General features: G+C 42.0%; 1 protein-coding gene across 1 annotated transcript in view; it reads left to right on the plus strand.

Moving 5' to 3' along the window:
- The window catches only part of C3_1H11orf16 (chromosome 3_1 C11orf16 homolog), a 161,223-nt gene that overhangs the window by 98,155 nt on the left and 49,391 nt on the right, over nucleotides 1–13,677 (plus strand). The window contains exon 4 of the mRNA XM_078683752.1: nucleotides 8,674–9,366. Within this exon, the coding sequence (XP_078539878.1) occupies nucleotides 8,674–9,366 (693 nt within the window). The remainder of the gene's footprint in view (nucleotides 1–8,673; nucleotides 9,367–13,677) is intronic.

Here is a 13,677-nt window from a genome sequence, read left to right on the forward strand (position 1 = left end):
TCAAGCCAACCCCACTCGGTATGATTTTATTAGATGCAGAGAAAGCATTCGACCGAGTGGGGTGGGGCTTTTTGTGGGCCACATTACAGGCTTTTGTTATAAAAGGCCAATTTTTAAAGTGGATTCAATCACTATACGATAAACCTATGGGTAAAGTTTGCTATATGGGTAAATGCTCTACTATTTTTCCGATCTAACGTGGGACAAGACAGGGGTGTCCCCTATCACCTCTACTATTTGCCCTCATAATTGAACCATTTTTGATTGTATTACAGAGTCAGGACCAGATCTCCCCTTTTGTAAATGGTTTAGACTCCCTTAAAATAACTGTCTACGCTGATGACGTTGCGGTTTACTCCACTAATGTTTCGGATGCAATGAAGGGCATTATAACAGAAGCAGGGAAATTCGGCTTGGTTTCGGGGTACAGGCTCAACACTGGCAAGACCCAAATTGTTATGAACTACAAACCATCAAGCTTAGTGACAGGGGTATGCGACATAGCTACATATTTGGGGGTCAAAATATCCTCAAATATTAATCTAATATCTGCTTTAAATTATGAGCCGTTACTAAAAGAAACTATTACTTTATTTAAGAAATGGCACAAACTACCGTTGAGCATTATTGGCCGAATAAATCTGGTCAAAATGAAGATACTGCCCAAATATTTATATCTCTTTCGTTCTATTCCTTTACGGATAAATAATTCTTATTTTAACAGACTAGACGGTATTATTAGTAGTTTTATTTGGGGTTATAAGAAAGCTCGCCGGGCTGTTACATTGCTCAAACTCCCATTCAACCAAGGGGGATTGGGTCTACCAGACATTATAGCTTATTATTGGTCAACTTTTTTGACTCGTTTTCAGAGCCTGATAATCCCTGATAAATATCTGTATTTTCATAAATTTATGTTAGGTGAGGATGTAAATATGTTCCTATACAGGTTAAATGACCCCAACTATTTCAAACGCATGAAATTCAAGACGCTACGAGATACTATTAGTATTTGGTGCTCTATTCTCATTAAGTGTAAAGCCTCTCTCTTTCATCACAGAACCCCACTATGGTCCAACCCGGGTTTACCGGGTATTTTTCATAATTCAGCTGGTCTAAAGCTGTCAGAATCCGGTTTTAAAACGCTGAGAGATTTATATGATTACAAGGGATTTTGTACATTTGAAAGGTTGAAGGTATGTTATAATCTCACAGAGAGGGCTCGGTTTAAGTATTATCAAATTAGAGAGTATTTGTTATGAAAATTAGGATTTACAAATATTTTGGATTCTGAGTTATGGAACTGTATTTATAGAGAAGTTGATAAAGCATGGATCAGTATTGGATATAAAATATTTATTGGTTATAGAAGTGATGATTCTACAAAACTGGCAGAGAAATGTAGCAGGAAGCTGGGAATTGAAGTGGCGCCAAACCTGATTACTTCCTCCTTAAATAGTTTAAATTGCTCTGTTCACTCTTCTAGTCTAAAGCTGCAGCTATTTAAAACCATATGCCAACTTTATTATACGCCAGACAAGATTTTCAAATGGACTAATAATAATAGTGTTGGGGAGCGTACGAAATGTCCAAAATGTAATTTAAGAGCAGCTGATATTACTCACATGTTTTTTACTTGCCCCCAATTAATTGCATTCTGGAATGGCGTAACTAAAATTGTGTCTGCGAAACAGGCATGTCCAATAGTACTGACATCAGTTGATGTGCTTGTGGGCAATTCTGGGGGGAACAGTATTTATTGTGATTTGTTGAATATCCTGATTTCATGCGCTAGATTAGTAATAGCTAGGGTCTGGATTCGACATAACCCACCGACGGTTATGGAATGATGGAGTCTTGTAAAGGAAATATATAGTATGGAACATGCTTTAGCAACAACAAGGGGCCTTCAAACTAAATTGAAAGTGGAAAGGATTTGGGTTCTGTTAATGTCATGATACTATTTCTAGTTTTCTACTGTTATTTTTGTGTACTTAATGCTTGATGATTTATGTATGATCTTGCTGAAGATATGCTAATGTGTTAATTTTGGGCGATTTTTGTATGAAACTATGTTCCTTTTGACTAGATGAACCTGTTTGGAGAGCACACTTCAGACCTTTTTTAGGTAACTCCAGAAGGAGACACCCTAATGTCCTCAGCTGACACTTGTTTCGTCTGAGAATAAGGACCTGATTTAGTGTTTGGTGGATGGGATACTAAATAACAAACACACACAATATCCTGTCCACCATATTACAAATGCATTGTATCCTCTGGCACGTGTTACATGGGAGATAGGTTATCCTTCATGTGTGTGACGGAGTATCCCATTTGTCAAACTCGTAATCAGGGACCTAATTTTGTCAAGGCTGGAAATATGCATAAAAATCATAGTCAAAAGCCAACTCATATAAACAATGAAAAACTATTATTATATTGTGCTAGAAATAATTAATGTAATTCCTAATAAATCTAATATACTAAATATTCATATTGCTTTTATAGCCAATATTATAAGGGCCATCATTTGAAGCCCCAAATGTAAATGTCATGGTACTTCTAGAGCGCACTGTCACCAGACGGTCACCTTGCGGTGTCACCTAGTCGGCTTCCTGGCGCTGATACTCATACCGCTGTGGAACCCCTCCTGGCTTTCCCTGTGAAGTGTCCACTCCTGGGCACCCCCAGGGTGAAGCCAGGCATCCTTAGCGCTGTTGGGGCCGGTGTGGAGGCTAAGCAAGCTATTGCCCAGAGTTGCAGCGTGGGGCCCGTGATTAGAATAGGCACCAAGGCGAGAATTAACAGGTCCGAGGAAATTGAGCCCAAGACCCCGCCGAGGTGGGAATCGAACCCTGGTCCCTGGCCAGAACTCTGCAACAGGGTCTGCCGCTCTAACCATTGAGCCACACTCCTCCCCACTATGTGAAGCTGATATATATGCATTCTAAACTGATGGCAAAATATCAGTGGACAGTAAATAACAAAGCCCTGCACTGCGTCCGAATTACTCAGATGGAATCGAGTCTATCTGTAAAATGGTATGGAAGGAAACAACTAAAATCAAAGCAAAGAGAAAGCACTCATAATGTTTTGCAAATATGAATAAGACATCAAGATGTTCATGTCATAGCAATTGGGCACTGTACCAATCTAGACATATTTCGGTCTGCTTAAGGTTCAAACCACTGTGCACCTGGTTAATGGCTACTAAGTTGAGAAAACGGTGAGGCACACAAATGGCTTCTAAGGTTTCACGAGGCTAGCTACCACAAGAAGGTAAAATTTAAGACTCTAGGAGCGGCAATTTCAGTTTAGTCCTATGTTAGAACAATGCTAGGAATAGGCAGAGTGAAATTTTATACTCCCTTATTCGGAAATCCAGCTTTCCCAGAGACGTTCCATGATAATATAATGAAGCGGTGGGATGGGATGGGAGTAAAAACTATTGGTGATATAATGGACTCTGACGGCATAATAACATTCGAATTGGCACAAAGTCGGTTTCTGACGGCATAATGAATGAATTGAGATTTCTAGAGCGCACATAGCTGCCCTGAGGCGTCCAAGCGCTAAGAATACCAACTGGAGCTAAAGTAGGGAAGAGGAGTGTCAGCTGAACTGTTTAAATGATGAACAGGAGCGTTTTCAGCTGTTTACGAAAAGAGAGGATGTCGGGGTTAGATCTTAAATGCTGGGGAAGGCCATTCCACAGCCTGGCTATGGTATAAGAAAAGGAGCGACCTCCAGCTCTTGATTTCTTTATTTGCGGCACAATGGCCAGATTAGCAGAGGTAGAGCGCAGCTGTCTGGTGGGAAGATAGGGTGTGATAAGGGGGAGATTGATTGCCGGGCCTAAGGACCAGAAGGCCTGGTGGACAATACATAATGATTTGAAATTGACTCTCTCCCTAACGGGAAGCCAGTGCAGTTTCCTTAGTCCGGACTTTACTGAGGATCTGCGGGGAATTTGTAAAAGAGTTCGTGCTGTGCAGTTCTGTATCAACTGCAGTTTGCGCAGCGTAAAATCAGGAGCTCCAAGATATAAAGCATTCCCATAATCCAACCGTGATTGGATCAGGCCCAGGACCACGGTCTTTCTTGCTTCGAAGGGAAGTAAAGGTAAAATCTTCCTAATGACTCTCAGGATGCCGAAACAGATGGCTGATAGTTTTATTGCCTGTTGATCAAATGACAGGGACCTATCCAGCCAGACACCAAGGCTCTTAATGGCGTCTTGGGAACAGGGGCAGGACCTAGGCTGGATGGCCAGAGAGTGTCTATGGAGGATGGTGCAGTGTGACCTAGGAGCATGAGCTCAGTCTTGTCTCCAATGAGTTTGAGACAAGACTTGGTCATCCAGCTCTTGACCGTCTCCAGGCAACCAGCAAGATCTACACACGCCGAAGATCCCCCTGCCTGTGCCAGAGAGACCACCAGCTGAGTATCGTCCGCGTAGGTAACGATCTTAATACCATACGGACGGACGATCTCAGCCAGTGGCCTCATGTAGACGTTAAATAACGTCGGGCTCAATGATGATCCCTGCGGAACTCCGCATCCCAGAGGCTTGCTAGAGGAGGAGACATTGCTCTCATACACCTGGAAAGATCTATCACTCAGGTAGGACCTAAACCACTCCAGAGCCCTGTCAGATATTCCGGTGTCCAGGAGACGCTGCAAAAGGATACCGTGGTTAACGGTATCGAATGCCGCGCTCAGATCGAGGAGGATGACTGCCACCAATCCTCCCCGATCCAAGATACTCCTGGACTCCTCTGTGACTGCCAGTAGTACCGTCTCGGTCCCATGCTTGGGGCGAAAGCCAGTCTGGGAGGGATCGAGCAGCTGGTTTTGCTCGAGAAAAGTTGTTAGTGGGCTATTTATATATTTCTCCAAAATTTTAGCTGCCCAAGGCAGCAGGGAGATCGGACGAAAGTTGTTGAGATTCTTGGTATCCAGATTAGGTTTTTTGACTAAAGCCCTCACCATGGCCTGTTTCCAAGCCACTGGGACTGTGCTGGTAGAGATCGAGGTGTTGAGTACTCCAAGCAGTATGGGAAGAATAGTCTGTAAAGCAGAGACTAGAATATGTGGAGGTGCTGGGTCTCTAGGGGAGCCTGACTTTATTTGATGCATAAGGGAGGTAAGATGATCCACCTCTAACCGGGGAAACTCAGCCAACACTGGAGGGCAGTTGGATGTATTTTCTCGAGGGGGACATAAAGATACTTTGGTCAGAGTAGTCTGCTCTGAAGATGAGAAGGAAGAATAAATGAGATTTATTTTCTGAGAGAAAAAATTGGCCAGATCTTCACAATGAAGCTGAAGATTTTCATTGATGAGTGGAGGTGTGGGGAGGTTGATAAGACTTTTTACTATTTTGTAGATCTCTTTGGAGCTGGAGCTAGCCACTGCAATTTGATGCGAGTAATATAGGGATTGCTCACTTTGTATGTCTTTTTTATACGCCCTAATGGCCTCTCTATAGATAATTTTATCTGCTTCAGCATATCCTAGTCGCCATTTGCGTTCTAGTCTCTTACAAAAGTGCTTTTTCTCCCGTAGTTCATTGGAGTACCAGGGAGCTGAAATCTTGGATCTTTTGCAAACAGTTTTCTTCAAGGGGAGCGTGGCCTCTAAAGAATTGTATATCCATTCGTTAAATATTTCATTAGCCTGTGAAGGGGTCTGACCAACTAAGGGAGTTGATTTTTGTAACTCTTGAGTCCACTGGGCCAGCGGGATTTTGGACCAATTACGTGTTTCTTGAACTATAGGTGTGAGGGGTAAAGACTTCTCAGTTATCCATAGCAGCGGGACTAATGCATGGTCTGTCCAGGGAAGTACTATAGGGGCGCATGCCTTCAAATTAGGACAGTTGCTGAATACTGGATCCAGCAAGTGACCTTTGGTGTGCGTAGGTGATGAGACCAGCTGAAGCAGCTGCAAAGCGGAGAAATCCCCAATTAGTTTATTGGCGGTTGAATTATTGGGTTCATCAAAATGTATATTGAGATCACCCAATAACGTAAAGTTAGAGGGTGATAAAGCCAAATCAGCGACTAGCGGGGGCAGAGAGTCGTAGAACTGTTTGGTTGATCCCGGTGGGCGATATATAAGTGTTCCAGAGAATAACATTCGAATTGGCACAAAGTCGGTTTAACCTCTATCGAAGGGAATTTTAAAAATTCCTACAGATAAGCTCAGCTTTAAGTAAAAAGAGGAGGGGAGTAAAGGGTTTGTATAAAGAAGTAGTTATGGACAGGCTGCAAAATCCTGAAGGCTGCTCCATATCCCAACTATATGGCGAGCTAAATCAAAAACAAAATGATGATCTTACTAAACATACTGAGAAATGGAGGGAGAAGCTGGGTATCGATGGTAGTTAATTGGCAGCTTCGCTCAAAATGCGCTGCGTGGTTTTGAAGGTAGCAAATCTACAAGCCCAACACTTTGAAACGATTTTTAATCTTTACTATACTTCGGCGAAAATAGCCCAGTGGGGAGGACAAACGGGAATCAGCTGTCCACGGTGAGGCAGCCTGGAGGCTGATGCTTTGCACATGTTCGCAACCTGCCCAAAACCTGATCAATGGAAAGATGCTATAGAGTCCTTTTTGGATCAATCGCTAAAAATTACAGTAAATCTATCTAATTAATAAATTATTTTAGGCACTTGTAGGGAGGGAGCTGTAATACTGCACAGAGAGTTTTTATTTGTTGCCACGGCGATTGCCAGGATTTGTGTTGCCGCAGCCTGGAAAGATTCTAACCCCCCCCCACATTCCAACAATGGGTCTCTGGGCTTCTGGCCATGTACAATTTGGAAAAAGGTCTCTACGAGAAGAAAGGGTGGGAAGCTAGGAAGCTGGGAAAAAGCATCTGGGCTCCGATAGTGGACTGGAAGGCTAGGATGTAATTACCTCAAGCATTAGTGCGGGTTATCGATGTTAGGTGTCTAAGAATCATTTATGATTTGTAATATTCTGTGTTATTTTCTTGTGTATTATGCTATTGCTTTTTCTTGGTATTTTTTTGTATATATTGCTTATACATTTTGAGGCTTAATCATTTTTGTTTACATTTTGTGAAAAAACTGATGGAATACTGATTGTGAAAAACAGAAAAAATTAAATAAATAAATAAATAAGTTGAGAAAATGGTAACTATGTCTAAATAAGCTGCATTTTTGTACCTGGCTTTATCTAACTACATGACATTATCTAACACCAAGCCCTCCTTCACCAGTCTTGATAATATATCTCCAAACAATGGAAGTTTGGTGGTAGTCTGTATTTATCTAGCATAGACAAGAGTTCAAAGAACCTCCCAATCACCATTGGGTGAAAGAGGAAAAGTGAGAGCACCTTTGAAAGCACAGTCTAAAAGGAACTGAACAAGATGCCTTATTACAACCAAAGTGACCTAAACTGTATCAGCAATTAGACAAGTCCCTACAGATCCCATGGATGGCGTATGTGGCACATAGCTTGCAGGCAATGGGGAGGCCGGATATGTTTGTTACATCTCAAACATAACTCGTGCAGATGGAAAATGGGTTGAATCCGCACTCATGGACAAGCTCAGGTCAGAATGCGAGGATGTTGCTCTAACAAAACATTCTATGCGACACGCGCTGTTGGTGAAAACAGTTAGTAATATCGAACCTTATCTGACCTGGGATATACCTTGCCATCATTGCAGATTGTTGACCCACTTTAGGTTACATTTATTTCACCGACTGGTCCCTTTTAACCGGGGCTGTTTTAAACAATCAGATCTGCCCCCTGTAACTGCGATAATATCTTGATTAATGACACATTACATGTGGTTATGTTCTGCCCAGAATATAATTACCTGCGTCACAATTTTCTATGCCCAATTTTATTACCTCTAAATTTTAAGCAAGTTAGGCCAGTCTTACTCTTCTTACAGCTGCTGAATTCACCTTTTACCTGTTTTGTTCTTGTGCGTTTTCTGGTGGGAGTTTTAAAATATGAATGGTCATGATACTGATATTTTGTATGTTGCATTTAAATGGTTTGTCTTTGTGATTGTATCCATAAAATTGAATAAGGATTATGATAATGATGATGTATCAGCAATTTAACGGAAAATCAAAGGTTCTGCTGATTTACCTCTTGGGAAGCACCCACAGCTGTATTTTAATGATAATGTACAAATACACGTTTTTTATAATTATAAAGTAGACCATGCTAAGACTCCTGTAAGGTGTTGTTTTCTTTGGGGAGAACACATATTATGTATAGTGGTGTGCATAATTATAATGTCGGCAAAATACATACTGCTTCACGAAAATTTGACATTTTTATTTTATTTTGTACAATCACTCTGTGTGTGAAATTTATTTGCAATAAAATGCTTACATTGATATGATCCCACATAAAGTAAATTTCTGTTGCTTTGCCAGCAGAATACATTTAAGACGCTCTGAAGAAGGTTTCAACTATTTTGCAAAAAAAAACAAATAAGCAACGAGTCAACTTGCTATTGTCCTGCCTTGCACAACCTGTTAATGCTGCTCTTTTCTCGTATAGTTGTTATGAAAGTGATGACCTTTGTAGTGCTCTTCCAGTGTGCATTACCTAATTATGGTATTGGTGTTTATGCCAACTATTTTTTTTAACACACATTTACATTTTCTTGTAGTAACTGAGGATGAAGAAATCACAGTCAGCTTTTGGAATGGTAAGAAAGCTAAAGTGCCATTGGGCGTGGCCGTCTGGACTCCACCCACTGAGTGGGAGAGGATTGTGAGGATGCTCCACTTTCCGTTGTCCAGTAGGCATCAGGAGTTCAAGGTAGCTATGCCAAGCACTACCACTTATGTGCGGAAAGACCGCTTTACCAGTGCTCCCATTCACACGTGCCATGTAGACGGGCTCTACCGGCAGAGATGGCCATGTAGCTTTGTCTCTTCTCACTGCAGCCACTCGCTCACTGGCTGTCATGCTCCAATGCATACAGGGTGCTCCTGCTGCTCACACTCCAAGTACAACGATTGGTGGCCCCTGCCACCCACAACAACCATTCAAATCAAAAACAACCGCGAACCAGAGGCTGGTGAAAGGCCTGTGCAACTGCAAAAAGACCAAGAAAGGCCAAAAACCAAGCCTGTTAATTTGTCTTCTTCTTCATCATCATCTGCCTCATCTGCCTCATCTGATGATGACAGTGAGAGCGACAAGGAGACTTGCTTAACGAGGAGTACAATGGTGGACAGTGCCGTCAACACAGATTACAGCCTTTGGGAAAAGCCTAGAGCTAAATCAGAAGATGGCAAAAGAGCAGATTGGAAATATTGGAAAAGAAGCCACCCTGAGCCTCATCACCGGAAGCCAGGTATTTCTTAGCCAGAAAAATATGAAGTTGGTTTTAGTAAATGTCTTCAGTTTACAAAACCTGAGCAATTTAATTGCCACTGAATTTGTGATTTGTTAAGAAATGAGGCAAAGATATTTCATAGTTCTTTGATAGATAAAACGGATGCACTTTCTACTTGCTGCATTCATCATGCTTTGCACTGAGCAGGATTGCAAACAACTGAATTGTTCTGATTCAGCCCAGTGCAAGAGGACAGTGACGTAACAATAACCCTACCTTGTGTTGTTCTCTGAGACATAATCCACATTTTTCGTCAATATGTTCAGTAAAAACAGGAAACATCTCAGCTAAAAATAACATTTGATTTCAAAGTGAAATGTTTTTCCTTTGGTTTAAAATATTTTCAAGTATAATGAAAAATGTGAGCAAATACACAGGGTCATGGTATCTATTAAACATTCCTATGTAACGATATAAGCTAAAGCAGAAAGCATGAAAAGGTTCATGTTTCAACTGTGAAACCCCAATAAAATTGATACTCTTCCTATTAACCTATAGGCCTTAGAAAAATCATCATTATCCACTCTGCCCAATTTCCAGGTATTTTGTTTTTCACAGTAAAAATTCCAAAGCTCATAAAATTGGGCGAGGCACAAAAAACATCATGCACTTGGTGCTCTAACTTAAGGCTTTCCAGTTACCTCTGCTCCCAGTATGGTTTGCAGTGGTCAATACACCACAATAAGAAATGGAATTAAATACTGTTTTAAAATATGATGGTAAACATTACCCCAGGTGTATTTGGCAGTAATCAGCGCCGTATGTATGGTCGGACATTGCCTCCTCTCTCATGAGATCAGAGGAAATGGCACCCTCCACTACCCACAACCCTTGTGTACACCTCAGCCTTGCCGCATCCCTGCTGCCCACTGACCTAAGGGCCAACAGTCTGGCCCCATATAGGATTATCGCCTTCTTCCCATCTTAACTTCGTCCTGTAAGGTTAATGTTCATAAGGCATCAACTGACGGGGATTTCCCAATATATTCATCCCACTTCCACTATGAATAGCAGCAAACATTAAAACTCATTCCCTGAGCTCCTTAAACATTGCCACTAATACTGGGTGGGGCGAAGATCCAGGCCGAAATTTGCCTTTTGCAAACAAAAGGAATCAGACTGATTGTCTGTTTGATCAAAATCTGTACGAAGGCCCCACCTAAACCCAAGTGAAATTGCAAACTACATCTACTCAACAGGATGAAAATTCACTATGGCCTGAGAGTCTTGAACCTGTGGGCCTCAGGTCTGCATGCATTAGTAGCGGTAAACAACGTTTACCACAAATCTGTCTCCCCACAGGGAACCACAACACGGTAGTTACAACGATCGCATTGTGATTCTGCATACCATTACTCCGCACGACTTGCGGAGGGGGGGGGGTGTTGGATTAAAAATCCAACACCTTCCCTATTGTCCGCACAGACTGGAGTTAGAATAGTAAATTATACTATTTCAACATCCAGCGCCCCCCCTCCGCTAGTCGTTGTTCAGACTTGCGGGGTAATGGTATGCGGAATCACAATGCGGTCGTTGTAACAACCGCGTTGTGATTCCCTGCGGGGAGAAATACAGCGGGATATTAACATACATTCATTAGTAGCTGATCCATCTGCCCACAAATCCCAAGGGAACTGACTATGAACATGTAACTAACCAGAAAGGAAGAAACACGTAATAAACAAAAGCTCCTCTTCACCTGTGAGAGGGGTGCTGACTTCGATGGAGGTAGGATCCAGGGTTGCCTTGAGGCTGTGTTTCAATGGTTCCATCATAACAGCCTCAAGTGCAACTCGGACAAATCCGAGGTCCTCTTTTTTGGGTGCAGTGTGGATCCGGACTGGAAAGTGTGGTGGCCTGAGAACATGTTTCCACCAGCAAGTTCGTCCCAGGTAGCTAAAAACCTTGGGATTAAGATCGACAATGGCCTCACACTACGCTCACAGGTAATCGGTCTCACTGGTACCTGCTTCGGTTTACTCCGGATGCTACGCAAGTTCCTTCCCCTGTTATCGGAGGATCACAGGAAGATCACGGTGCAGGCGATTATAGGCTCGAGAATTGACTATTCCAACGTCCTTTATCTCGGCCTGCCAGAATACCTGCTCCAACGGTTACAGGTTGTCCAGAATTCGGCAGCACGTGCCATCTTCGGACTATCTCGCCGTGCCAGAGCCTCAGGCCTCCTGGAGGCCCTGCACTGGCTCCCTGTCCGGAAGCGGATAATTTTTAAGACTCTTACCCTGGCACATAAAGCCTTGCACGCCTCCGGAGCAAAATACCTTCAGTAAGGTTGACCTTCTACTTTCCGGCCAGGTCGCTTAGGTCTGAAGCCCTGTCCCTTGTGGTGGTTCCTCGCGTGAAGAGAGCCCGCATCGGTGGCCGCTCTTTTAAACTACTAGCGCCTCAGTTGTGGAATAAACTGCCTGTGTCCCTGCGTAGCATTCCTAATCTGCTGGCCTTTAGGAAAGGACTCAAAACCTGGCTTTTTACTTCTTAGTTCTGGCCCATAGTTAGGTTTTCTTCCTCTCTGGTTTCTTTTTTACTTCACCTCCCTGTTGTGTTAGTGTGCAATTCAAAGCGTCGGGACACTCTTCTGAGTAGCCGCACGCTATATAAAACCTTTTATAACATAACATAACATAACATAAATGACATGAACAGAAGCTTTATTAGACTGAGATGTCTAGTAGTGGGTTACTCACATACTATTACAATCCTTAATGGCTTGAGACACTTTTTATTAAACTGAATAATGTCATGTTGCTCTGTCTATTCAGTGTGATTTTTTCCATTGTGTTCTTTAGACATTCGTTTCCCATAGTTTTCCCTCAGTGTACTTTACTTTTTAGAAAATAAGAACTGGAACATTGACTGTGAATATACTTAATTATCATTAAAGAATGAGCCCTTGGCTATAGTAGCGTTAAAGGCATTTCCCTTGGTTACTAGCCTAAGCTGCAAGTGAGATCTGTAACAAGAGGGGAGGCTTTCACAACTGGTATAGCTGATGCTGAAGGGATATAAAACTATTAGAACATGCTTCCCAGAGGATAAATCAAACCAGGAGAAACAGAAAGAGAAACACTGGAATCTTGAAGCAGAAGGCCTACCGCATCCATCATCGGCCCAGTGCTATCCTATTGTAATCAATGGAGCGCCTGCATCCTATTTTTATAATCAGGCTTATAAATTAACTTTGCATTCATTACCTATTGATAGAAGCAAAATGTTTTCCAAACAGCGGTGTATCTGGGTCAGCCTATTTCACACCTCTCTCCTTGTTGAACAGAACCCTCCTGCCCCGCCCGTAGAACCTATCTGCATTTTCATGAAGAGTAGTGGTATATGAAAGCTACTGTAGTTGTAGATGTTGTCTGGATTACTTAAAAATAATAACTTGCTTTTTTTATAGTGCTTCATACCACATTTCTGATTCTCATAAGAACTGGAAATGACAAGTTTTGCTATACCCGTATATAATGGTGCTAAATATACCAAACTTTAGAAGAATGGAAGGAAGAGTTAGCCTTGCCTGGACCTGATCTCCTGACCTGCTGACTACTGCATGTTTCAGCAGCAAATATTCAGGTTATTGATCTGTTGATGTGGCGTGACCAGATGTCTTTCTATAGAGGATCTCTTGCCAGAAAATGAATCAGAAGTTTGGGTAATCTTGCTTGGTGTCTCATCTAAAATCACAGCTAAACAAGGCAGCAGAATTGAACAAGGAGGCCACTGCTGTGGTTCTCTGGGTTTACTCTGCACAGTCCAGCCTTCATAAATATTGCATTGAGAAGAGGAGTGGCGACAGTAAAATAAAACGTGTTTTTGCACACAAAGCAAATCATACCTGGTGGTCACAACCCCAAGAATCAAGAGGCACTCAGAGGTAATTTGCTGCTTGATATATGCAAAGAAGGAACTCCCCATACATTCCATAGTCAGCTATTTCTAAACTGAAAAACACAACATGGGACAAAATACATTTCCAAAGGAATTTTTATTTTATCAAAATAAAATTCACAAATGAGCTGTTTTGCACTGTAATATGAAAGTTAATAAAAAAAAACTTTCAAATTGCTATTTACATATTCGAAGTTACTTATCATAATGCGTTTAATGCTGTACATGTATGGGTATTCAAATAGCAGGAAGGGACGCAGTTAAGCAATACAAACAACTTACATTATTTCTAGAAAGCTTCAGGGCACTGCCAGTTTCTTGACCAAGGGCTCGTGCCACTTACCCTCATCTGCGTGAAGCTGC

The sequence above is a fragment of the Lissotriton helveticus genome, chromosome 3_1 (genome assembly GCF_964261635.1).
Source record: "Lissotriton helveticus chromosome 3_1, aLisHel1.1, whole genome shotgun sequence".
In the NCBI taxonomy this organism is placed as follows: Eukaryota; Metazoa; Chordata; class Amphibia; order Caudata; family Salamandridae; genus Lissotriton; species Lissotriton helveticus.